This window comes from Pituophis catenifer, unplaced genomic scaffold (assembly GCF_029215685.1).
Source record: "Pituophis catenifer annectens isolate HBS135680 unplaced genomic scaffold, rPitCat1.0.hap2 SCAF_12, whole genome shotgun sequence".
Classification (NCBI taxonomy): domain Eukaryota; kingdom Metazoa; phylum Chordata; class Lepidosauria; order Squamata; family Colubridae; genus Pituophis; species Pituophis catenifer.
Window position 1 is genome coordinate 10,217,203 of NW_027256892.1, and position 12,089 is coordinate 10,229,291.

General features: G+C 43.5%; 1 protein-coding gene across 3 annotated transcripts in view; it reads left to right on the forward strand.

Moving 5' to 3' along the window:
- RNF122 (ring finger protein 122) overlaps positions 1-8,101 on the forward strand; it is a 44,600-nt gene extending 36,499 nt beyond the window's left edge. For 2 of the 3 annotated variants that reach the window (XM_070952372.1, XM_070952374.1), the window contains 3 exons: positions 639-680; positions 3,999-4,081; positions 7,166-8,101. In XM_070952372.1, the coding sequence (XP_070808473.1) occupies positions 639-680; positions 3,999-4,081; positions 7,166-7,280 (240 nt within the window). In that variant the 3' untranslated portion in view covers positions 7,281-8,101. The remainder of the gene's footprint in view (positions 1-638; positions 681-3,998; positions 4,082-7,165) is intronic. The other variant, XM_070952373.1, reaches the window with a different exon arrangement.
- Positions 8,102-12,089: the final 3,988 nt, after the last annotated feature.

A 12,089-nucleotide genomic window follows, 5' to 3' on the forward strand; every position in this document is an offset into this window, starting at 1 on the left:
AACACTCTGTTCAAAAAAAAAAAAAAAAAAACGTGGGTGAATGTGGGAGAGGAGATAAAACCATAGAATCCTCCCCCCTTCTCTCCCTCCGGCTGGCCCCAGAGAAATGTCTCCTATACTATCGCCTTCTTTCCCTCAGGCTTTCTAGCCCCTTCTCTCCATGAGGCTTGCCCCACGGAAGCCTGTCCTATGCTATCTCATCCTCTCCAGAGTTATTTTCAAGTTGGGAGGGGGAGTGGAACGTCTAACTAATTAGCATCAGAGCATGTTATAATAATATAGGAAATACTAATGCTCTGATGGTCATTTCAAAAAATCCCTTCTTAGTGAACACCTAGAAGCCAAGCGGAACATATGTGGCAAATTTCAAGTTTGTAGGCATTACGGTTCTGGAGATTTCATGATTAATGCGTGAGTGGTTTTTGCTTTTATATATATAGATTGTAATGTATAGGCTGGGCCGGATCTCCCCAACTCAGAAAGTCTCTCCATGGTTGTACTGTGGTTTCTGCATCAACCAATATTGTTGCTGTTTAGTAACTGTTGCTGTTTGTCTTTGCAATGTTCAATGGGATTGGCTGCTTTGGTCATTCAGCAGCAGTGCTCTGATACTAATCTACTGCCTTCCTTCCTTCCAGGTGGTTTTGAAAGGTGATGCCAGAAAGCTAAACTTACATGGGGTGAGTAAACCCACCAATGAGTCAAAAGAGTTGATTTCTCAGCAAAAATGATACTAAGACATCCTTTCATGTATTTATAGTTTGAACATGTATAGATATGATTATGCAAATATATGTCTGCAGAAGAGAGGTTTGTTGTAGGTTAGCCTGGGATTCTGTCCTGGCCTTTCAATATTTTTATAAATGTGATTAGGAGAGAGAAGGGATGTTTAGAAAATCTGCAGATAACCCAAAGTTGGGGATGAATGTTAATATCTCATAAAACAGGTTCAAAATGATTTTAATAAAGTTTAATTTTGAGTCCTTTCCAGCAAAATTTACTTCAATGATGAGAAATGTATGATGCCACACTTAAATAGGAAAAAATGAAATGTGCAGGTACAAAACAGATGGTACCTGGCTCAACATAACCCCATTTATAGCTGTTTGCAATATGCAGGGTGAAATGAAAAGCATTTTACAAACATGCTGAAAACTAGCACATACTTCTAGGTTTTTTTTGGGGGGGGGGATGTACCATAGCAAACAATGGGTTCACGTAATGACCATGGAATTCCACTGCCCCATTCACTTAACAAATACTACAAAAACATAATGGTAGTAACATTTTACTACTGTTATAATTTACAACCATAATGTGCAGGTTCCATTTGGTCAAAATTCTAGGACTATCTATGCAGTGAGATCTATATATGGAGGACTTTCCTGACTGTTAAGCAGCACCTGGAGTCATGGGTATTCCATCACTCTGAATTTGAAACAATAGTTGGACAGACATTTGTTGGGGATAGTCTGAAAATTCATGATCTGGACAGAGAGTTGGACTAGAAGACCTTCAAAAGTGCTTCCAATGGTATGATTCTATCATTCCATTTAATGATCAGCTAACAAAACAAAATCCACTGCAGAAAACAAAAGAGGAAAAAGCCCAATATGACAACATAGTTGAATGGAGAATTGTATATACTGTATTTTTTGCAATATAAGATGTTCTGACCATAAGATGCACCTAGCTTTTGGGGAGAAAACAAGAAAAAAAAAACTGCCTCTGCCTCCCACCAATTTGCTTTTTTACAGCAAACAGCCTGGTCAGCTTCAGCACAGCCTGATTTAGCACAAGCAGCTGAGTGATGATTGGATCGGCCTCCCAGAATACTGCTGATCAGCTGTTCCAGGCTGTGTGGATTGCCACTAGCCATTGCTGCCATCGCCGCCATCACCGCCACCTTTTACCGCCTCCGCACGCCCTATTTTCAGCCTCTGCATGCCCCATTTTTGGCCTCTGCGCATCCCATTTTTGGCATGTTCCAGGCAGTGGGGATTGCCGCCGCTGTTTGGCGGTGATAGGTGGGATGCGCAGAGACCGAAAACAGGACACATGGAGGCTAAAAATGGGGCATGTGGAGGCAGCGATAGGTAGTGGTGCCTCTGGGCAGTGATGGCGGCAATGGGCAGCAGTGATCTCCATAGCCTGGAACAGCTGATCTGTGGTATTTCAGGAAGCCGATCCAACTGCCAATCAGCTGCTCATGCTAAATCAGGCTGTGTTGAAGCTGACCATGCTGTTTGCTGGAAGGTGGCAAATTGCTGGGAGGCAGAGGCCGAAGGGTGGGGGCCAGCAGGTGGCGGGACTTTGGCAACATTTGCTCTACAAGATATACAGACATTTCCACCCATTTGGGAGGGGGGGGAGTGCATCTTATAGATCGAAATGGGAATATGTGTTATTCCTTTACGAGATATCTCTCTGAGTTTGTTGCAAGAAACAGGTTATCTGAACAGCCTGTTTAAACCGGTTATTGAATTAACCTATTTTCCAGCTTTTCCCAATACATTCTAATAGAATACACTAAGTTGCAAAAATCATAATCAAGGTTAACACTTATCAGGCTTAAATGTTGTACAAATAGAGCTACTACTTCTTCACCTGAAAAGTTTAGATAAACACAACCCTTAAAGGATTCTGAACTCTGAAACCGAATGCCTCTTATTGTCTTTCCAAACAAAAATTATCTTCTGATGACCCATAAAAGCAGCACAATTTAGGAGAGAGGTTAGAGATTCATATTATTACCACTATTTTGAAATCAGAAATCTTCGACAATCCACTGCAAATTACTTTAGATTTGTATGCCTTAATCTATCTTTGAGATGGTAAATGGTAAGGAAAATCTTTTCCAAAAACGTTCAAGAACTGTTGTATGCTAGAATCCATTAGGCTTCTCCAACTGATCTATGTTGGAACTGCCATGTCCAGAATACCCAACCAACACAACCAAACTAGTTGGAAGTTCTAGATATGCAGTACCCATAAATCTAGAAGACATTAAACTGGGGAAGGCTGGATTAGATAATGCTGATAGACCCATAATCAAATATGATACAAAACAATTCTCTAGAACTATTTAGGCTATGTTGATCTCTCAGATCTATACAACCACCTATCCTCAGAAGATTTTATATACTGCAAAGATAGTTTCTGGATTGTGGATGATTCATTTGTAGACCAATTCTATTGAATAAGCCCAGATACTTGCTGATCTGCCTTGATATCCAAGGAACCTTGAACCTTGAACCATGAAGTAAGTAATTTTGTATCCAATAAATCATTATTAGAAGCAAATGACTGGGCAGAACTTTTTTTTTTTAATTTGATTTATATGCCGCCCTTCTCCGGAGACTCAGGGCGGCTTACAATATGCTAAGCAATAGCCTTCATCCTTTTGTATATTTATACAAAGTCAGCTTATTGCCCCCACAACTGGGTCCTCAATTTACCTACCTTAGAAAGGATGGAAGGCTGAGTCAATCTTGAGCCTGGTGAGATTCGAACCTGCAGTAATTGCAGGCAGCTGGTCTTAATAACAGGGTGCTTTAGACCACTGTACTACCAAGGCTCCTTTGCTTTGGTAGTACAGTGAACTTTGCCTCTTGAACACTCCCATTCTAAGCTTTTCCTTCTGTTTCCCACCAAAAGTATTGATCTGCCACCCAAAAATCAGCCATAGTTTGCTGTGGATTCTACAACAGGTAAGCATGCAATAATTCCTGCTTTGAGGGGTCTTCAGTGCTTTCTGAGCTTGGTGAGTTTCTTACAGACATTTTATTACCCAAACTAAGTAACATCATCAGTGCTAGTCTATGTTATAACTAGCACAGATGATGTTACCTAGTTTGGGTAATGAAACATCTGCAAGCTCAGAGAATACCAAGGAGCCCTCCCTTTCAACCCTGAGCTACAACCCTATTCTCCTTTACTGATGTTTTGTGGTGCTTTGTGATGTTTGCCCATTCTTTCCTCCGCCTCTTTCTCCGCAGCAGACTTGTGCCGTCTGCCTGGAAGACTTTAAAGTGAAAGATGAACTGGGAGTGTTGCCATGCCAACATGCCTTCCACAGAAAGTGAGTAGAAGCCAAGGACAGCCCCAAAAAGCTGCCTTGTGCCTCTCATCTTGGCGAGTAGCCACAATATTCATCCAGCATCCAGCATGCCCGTGGTGGTGGTGAGGAGGTGGACGCCAAGGATGATAAAGAGGGAGGCTGTTTGTTGTATTTTGAGATATTTGAGCCAAGGGACAGCAAATGGGAAAGGAGATTAAGCACAGACCTGAATTAAATGGATAAAAACCTATCAGAGTTAATTCATCACACTCGGGAATTGTGCCAGGACGCTGTAGCCAAGAGCCTGAAGCAAACAATGAAGCCAAGAACATCTAGGCCTAGGCTTTTTGTGTCTTGCGAGTTCACTTGAATTGTGGGGGGGAGGCATTTAGACTTGGCTCCAAAGTGGGAAGGATGAGTGAGTTGGATCAGGGACGAAGAAAAAAAAATATTCTTTTAAGACGGGAGGGAGGGGAACATTAATTTTCCCAAGCAGTCAAATGAGAAATTGGGACTGTTGTGGAACACCAGCCAATAGGGCTATGAAGGTGTATAGGCATGCATGCACACACATACGTACATTTTTTAAAAAGTAGCTGTCAACTTCAAAATAAAAGCAATCCACACAGGCCTAGCAGGGACAGTCAAAGGGCCAGATATTGCCTGGGGGCCATAAAATGCCCAGATCAGTTCTAAGGGAATGCAAATCTAGTGAAGGATACACATCTGCATCTTCTGTTTCAGGACAGATCTGTGTTTTGCAGATATCCAGCAGATCTGATTTAGAAGCAATATTTTTAGAGTGAAATGTCTATGGAGATTATCAGTCATCCAGGTGATGGTTGTCCCAAAGGTGCTTTTTTAAAAGGCAACTGGATTTTGTTTTTCCTTGAAGATGTGCCAAGAAGCTTCTTCAGTTCTGACTGAATGGTAGAGAATTGAAGGATTTTTATTCCTTACAGTCATCACTTGGAGGTTTATCTGTGTCCTTAGGGTCACAGATTTAGGGTGAAATAATCCTGTTGTTTTACTTTGGTGTCCCATTTCTTCTTCATAGCACAACTCAAAGTGACTCAGATGGAGTTGTTAAAATATTTCCCATCTTAGCATATACCAGGCTCAAATATGCTTAGCTTTAATTACTGGCAAGATCAGATGTTCTCCCTGACATCCATGGTACTGACAACAGCAGCTGGGAAAGGGGCTTTTCAGTTCATACCTCATCTGAAACCAGCATGGATGGCTGTTGCTTTCAGTTTACCTGGTTTCATACGAAAGTCCAGATATGGAAGCTTTAACTGGAGCATGTCCACGTATTATAATAAATCTTGTTCCTGTTTCTTGTTAAAAGGAACAGAAAATTGGGTAATTGCTGGGCTAAAAGCCGATTGAGAGTGAGTTACAAATTCATTTTAAGGGTTTGCCTGCCTGCCTGCCTGCCTCCCTCCCTTCCTTCCTTCTTATAACCAAGTCTGGACGGCTCCCAATCAAAAGTAAAAACACCATAAAAACCATAACAAAACTATAAAACTAAGCACATTAAAAGCAACAAAAATCTGATGTCAAGCCATATCATCTCTTATCCAAGCCCTTTGGAGGGAAAGCCAGGTCTTCAAAACTTCATCTTGCCCACTTTCTTAACTTAAGTCCTTATTCCTTTCTCATATGCAGTCCCAAAGAATGTGCAGTGGAATTTTGTCCCAAGGATGTAACAGAGTTGTCACTGGAATTCCAGCATCTGCTGCACTGGAAAAACCTAAGAGTTAAATAATAGCAGATTTCCTGAATATTTTTTTCTGACTATAGCCAAGCTGGGCCTATTTTATCAGAAATTTTCTATGTTCCAACTGGGAAACCTTAGTTATGTGCAGCTGCCCTATGCGGAGCCACTAGCACTGTGGTTTGAAGCATGTTTCATCAAAATTTAAATCTTATGACTAGTTTATTATTGGTCCTGCTAGGCTGAAAGACCTTTAAGTAGGTTTCCTTTTTGGACTGAAAACCCTGACCCTAATTCAACAGTTCATGTGCAAAGGTGGCTGTTTCAGTTATCTGTCTGACCAATTTTTGCATAAGGCTTCTCAGCTCTTTGAAGTATGCCAGAGAAAGACCACAAGGAATATTAGAACTCTATTTTATTGTTATTAGGTGTCATAATCAAATCTTGAAGACTGACAGAATTTCCTTTCGCCTTTCCTGTATTAAAGAGAATCAAGATGGGGATATCTTGAATTTATTTCTCATCCACTCTTCTTTTCCAGGACCAAATTTACTCAATTGTTCTTGCATTCCATCTTCAAAGTTAGTTTCAAATTTCTCAGGAGGGCTGCAATATGTGGTTCCCTGTACTCTCTGCACTGATGATGTTACCTAGTTTGGTAATGAAATATCTGCAAGAAAATAACCGAGCTCAGTGAGCACAAAAGACCATCCCTCCCCATAATCTCTTAATGTACAAAATATAGCTAAATAAATCCTTAACTTTTAGAAATCATATGATCAGATTAATAAGATTTTTACATTTTGGCTGATTGCATAGATTTTCTTTGCTAAAAAAGCAAATATTGAATTGATACTCATCTCAAAGTAAATATGCTTTGAGATGTTGAAAGCATTTGAATACATTTTTTTGGGATAGTGATATAAGGAAGACAGAATAAAATGGTAATATTAGATTCTGTGTACAGCTATTTACTGATGCTGGGTAAATCTAATCTAACCTGTAAATTGGCTTCCAAAACTTGAGGCTTAGGGAATTGTAATGCAACACATTTGAGAGCAGGAAATTAAGTAAAATTGCTGCAAATTAAAAAAGAAAAAAATACTCTATAAATACAGTACCCTCATAATTTAGTCATTCAGCCAAAATAAGGTATGTTAATGCATCACCAGGAGCAATCTTTAAGATGGGCATGAGCACTTCAATGGGAAGTGGCCCAACATCAGTTGGTCCAGGAAAGGGAGGGTAAAAATGGGAAGGGATGCTCATCAGAAAGCAGATGCTGTTTAGGGTCTTCTCAGAATGTCATAATCAAGCTTTTAGATCTGTATTTTCAAATTATACCTCCCCATCTCTTGACACTCCCACCCCCATTTTGTATGCAGGTGCCTTGTCAAGTGGTTAGAAGTTCGATGTGTTTGTCCCATGTGCAATAAGCCTATAGGAGGTCCCTCGGAGCCTCATCAGAACATTGGAATTCTCCTGGATGAACTAGTGTGACAATCTTCCTGCCCATGTCCCCCCCCCCAAGAGCCTTTATTGACACTGATTATTGCCTTGGGATTGTGAACTTCAACACACAGTCACAGTCTGAGATTGTTTCCAAGTGGATGTTCATCTTAACCTTCTTAGAAGGCAGCGTGGACCATTCCGAGTGCCAAGATGGAAAGCAAGCTGGCCTTGTTCTCCATCTACCATCTGGGAGCTATTTCTGGGGAAGGCTGATCAGAAGTGCATGGGAATCTCTATTTCGGATGATTAACCAATGAAGAACTTGAAACAAGAATGTCTGAACTTTCCCAGGATAACCCTGGTGAACAATTGAACTCTAGCACCAGGTTTCAGCAACCATTTGTTGTGATGCCAACTGTGAGATCAAAGTCTTCCCTTTTTCTAGGACTTGCTGGTCAGAATCCACAGATGGTGATACAGCCTCTCCGATTTCTAATTAGACTTTTCTTTTTATAGTAAGTCAGCTCCTGACATTTGGACTATCTTGATTTCTGCTCCTTAGGGATCCCTTCTGCAATTTGAAAACAAGAGCTATTGCCGACTTTGGCTAGATCCTTCTCTGCAAAATCTACAGTGTTTACATAAGCCTCCCGCAGGCTGTAGAAGGGGCACCAGTCAGCTAACACCATCAACCCAGCAGAGCTGCAAATAGCCCATCTTCTCCAATATTGTGGAGAAAGGGAGCCAAGTTGTGGCATTTGGGTCACCCATATAGGTGGCAAAGTGACGAAGGTAGGGGCATGAAAACTTCTCTTAGTTTTCAGATGAGTGGGACTATTTTCGTAAGTGGCCTTTTAACTTTTTTTTGTCTATTCTGTCCTTGTATAGAAAAATAAAAGTACTTTCTCTGAAACTGGATTTTTCCCTTTTGATTATATGTTTGCATCATGAGTAATCACTTAGCAGGAAGGAGGGATTAAGGCAACATGTTACATTAAAGGGTTGTTGAAACATTGTATCATTTTCCCCCAACACACATGAACTAGGACAAAGATTCAGATATGATACCAAGAAGATACTCTGGAGTACATGGAGATAAAAACATAGTTGAGCACACAATTTTAATACTCATCCATCCCCAGAAGTAGAAATGCAGCTCAGCCACAGGTGGTTTGCAGCCAGTTCGGACCGGTTGAGGCGAACTGGTTAAGATTCTGCAGAGTTTGGCTATGTTCTGTCCCCGTCTCACACACGCACACAAACAGATAGCCAGGGGTTAAATAAAACTGGCAGACAACAAATTCTTTCAATAAGAGGATTGGCAGCAACCCAGTAGCTGCTTGCCAAGAACTTTACTCATAGAGGGAGGGGTTGTTCCTCCGACAGATAAACCCAAACAAGATACACACAGTTCAAGAATTGTCAAGTCCAGTCCGTAGTAAATCAAAGGCAGATAACGTTGTTTCAAAGATACAATGTGACTCACTAGTAGATAGTTTTGTCCGTCACAGAGTCTGAATGGCCACCTTACCCCCCTTTTATCCCATGGGGTGTGGTCCAGTGACTCAGCTTAATCTCTGGCATGCCTCCTTTTCTGCTGCTTGAGCTTGTCTCTCCGACACTGGCGTGGATCCAGCCAAGACTTATCTCCGTCACTGTCCGACTGCGAGGAGATACCTAGCTCCTGGCCAATCTCTTCTCCTTCAGGAGACACCTGAGGCATTGCCAGAGAGGAGGGTCCTGGAGAGGGAGGCCTGGCCAACTCCTCTCCTTCATGTTCGGAGCCTTCTCGCTCCGATAAATCTGCCTCGGGGGTCAGAGTCACAACAGGCTAACCAGAAATTCCCACCACTGCCTGGCCCTGCCCCGCCCAGTCACTCCTTATCTTGCCTGCTTGCCTAGCATAGCTGATGCTGCTCTCTGTCTGGCTCCCTCGCTTGCCTCGACCACACGGTCTCTGGGCCAGCCAGCTTGCCTGGGTGAGCCTGCGAGCAAGGCCCGAATCCCGGCCTATCTGCCTCCCACGTGGGTCAGCCAGCTGGCCTGCCTTCCACCATGGCTGCATCCCACACGGTGCTCTCCCCGTGGCCCAGCTGAGCGGCCCTGATTGCCTGGGTGAGGTAAGAGGTAAGTGCAGCTAGGCGCCTCTTTGGGGAAGTGGGACTGGGAAGAGTGCTCGTCTCCAAAGCCTCCTGTTTCTCTCGCCCTCCGCCTCCTACCACTTCTCTCAGCCTTACTCCATTTCTCTGCCTCCTATCGTTTCTCTCCCTGTGCCTCGTACTGCTTCTCAAGGCCCAAGACAAAGCGCCTGGTCTGGGCACACAACCCTCCAGAGAGCCCTTCCTGGGGAGCAAAGCCTTGGACAATCTGATCTGTCCTGAAGGCCTCAAGGAGCTCCAGACTTTCCACGCGTCTCCACCAGCCCGAATGCCCTGCCCTTTACAGATCCCAGTGGGGCCAGCACCTGGCAGCAGTGTTCCAGAAGGACAGGCAGATGTCCCAGGGTTGCATGCGCGCACCCCAGTGGAGCAGCAGTCTTGGCCCCAGTGTGGCGTCTCCCCCAAGGGCTGCCTGCCACCAGCCTTACCTTCACAGGCAGCCGTGCGCTGGCCCCATTAGGATCTGAATGGCAGGGCGTTCAGGCCGACGGAAGCGCATGAAAGCTCTGGAAGGTAAGGCCAATGCTGATAGTGGGAGAGGGAGACCCGTTGTGCTCAGCCAAAGAGCTGCCTTTTGGGCTTGACATGCTCAGTTTCCGCGGGGCCTCCAGGCAACTGCTACTTGCTCGCCTCCCCCTTCGCCTCGGGTCCCGCATCCAGCCCATGATGGGGGGACGCACCACTTCCAAGCCTTGCCAGCCAGCAGGTGGGCAGGCAGCCCTCAGTAGAGATGCCATGCTGGGGCAGAGACTGCTGCTCTGCTGTGGTGCATGTGTGCAGGCCCGGGACATCCACCCACCCTTCCAGAGCGCCACCGCCACTGGCAGCACTCTGGATCTCGCTTTCCACTTTTTTTTTTTTAATTTGATTTATATGCTGCCCTTCTCCGGAGACTCAGGGCGGCTTACAGTGCGTTAAGCAATAGCCTTCATACTTTTGTATATTTATACAAGGTCAGCTTATTGCCCCCACAAACTGGGTCCTCATTTAACCTACCTTAGAAAGAATGGAAGGCTGAGTCAACCTTGAGCCTGGTAAGATTCGAACCTGCAGAAATTGCAGGCAGCTTTGTTAATAACAGGGTGCATTAAACCACTGTACTACCAAGGCACTTCCACCACCACCACTCTGGAGCTCAGCTTCTGCCTTCCGCCACTGCTACCACCGCCACTTTGGAGCTCGCCTTCCGCCACCATCGCCCTGGAGCTCCGCTTCTGCCTTCCGCCGCCACCACTCTGGAGCTCCACTTCTGCCACTGCCACCGCCACTACTATGAGGCTTGCATTCTGCTGCATGCACGGGAGGCAGGATGCATGCATGGGGGACGCACACACATGCATGGGGACAGGGCACATGCATGGTAGGCGATCGCATTGCATTTTGGGGGTTCGGGCACGCACATGCTTTAGGCACTCAGCACCAAAAAGGTTAACCATCACTGATCTATAATATGTAGATTCAGATAATAAAGTTGAAAAAAGGTGAACAACAATTTTACAGAACTATAGATACATTGAGGCCAGGCGTGACAAGGAGTGGCTGGGAGGGGAGGGGTCAGTCGAGACACCCTTTGACGTGAGTGATGTTGAGTTGGCCATGCCCACCCAGTCACATGACTACCCAGCCACACCCACCCAGTCATTAGGCAGAGAACCGGTTGTTAAAAAAATTGCAGCCCACCACTGAGCTCAGCTACCAAAATTTCCTACATGAAACCCTGGGAAGCTATGATTCTAACTATATTTGCATAACACAGTGACAAACTAAACACATTTTAGCCTAGGATGTTTTGCAAATTCAACCTATAATGGGGTTTCTTAATTTAATGTAATGTACAGAAAATTGGATTAACAGACTAAACTAAGGTTATGTTACTCTTGTAAAATAAACAGCTGTTTTCCTCTAGTTGACTTCAACAGTGGGCACTGGGAGTCAGGCAGCATATACATTTAAAGAAAGAAATAAACTTTCATTTTTCATGTCAGCAATACCAAAGTGGTTGGTCACTGCTCCTGCCTGGAAATGTTTAGAGATTTTCCATCAAAGTACTAGCCCTTTTTAACATCCATGAAGGTGAGTTACATGCTAGTCAGTCATCCCCTCAGTCGACTAAAATTTGATCCACAAAAAAAACAATATGAGGAATGAAGACAGGAAAAATGTTTTACAGGCTTGGTAACAGAATTTAGAGCATGAGTAGTTGGGCACTAAAACTTAGTGGAGATAATGAACTATGAGAATACATCTAGTGACAGAAAGGCCATTGATCATGCAATTCGAAAAACTATCTTTTTAGAAAACAGATACAGAAGCAGATGAAGGAAAAGAAAACAATAGGGTAGCATATATTGGATTATATGCATAAGGGAGAAAGAAGAATAGAAAATAAGTCACAGATCTAGGTCTTTTAGAGAACTTGCTTCATCTGAATTTAAGGTCCTCAGCAAAACCTTCATATAAAAGTCTGCTTAATACTGTATTAAACTTTTAAAGTGTAGGGTCAGTTCTGATTTACTCTAAATATTTTATTACATTGTGCTGTTAAAAAACTAAGACATATATGAACATGAAACAGAAGCATAAGGCTTCTGGACACCTCTGGAAGCATGCCTTGTTCAGTGAAGAGCAGAGGTGACCAAGCCAAAACAGAGCTGTTGTTAAATGAAACATGGAGACAGAAATTCTGACTGGCAACAGA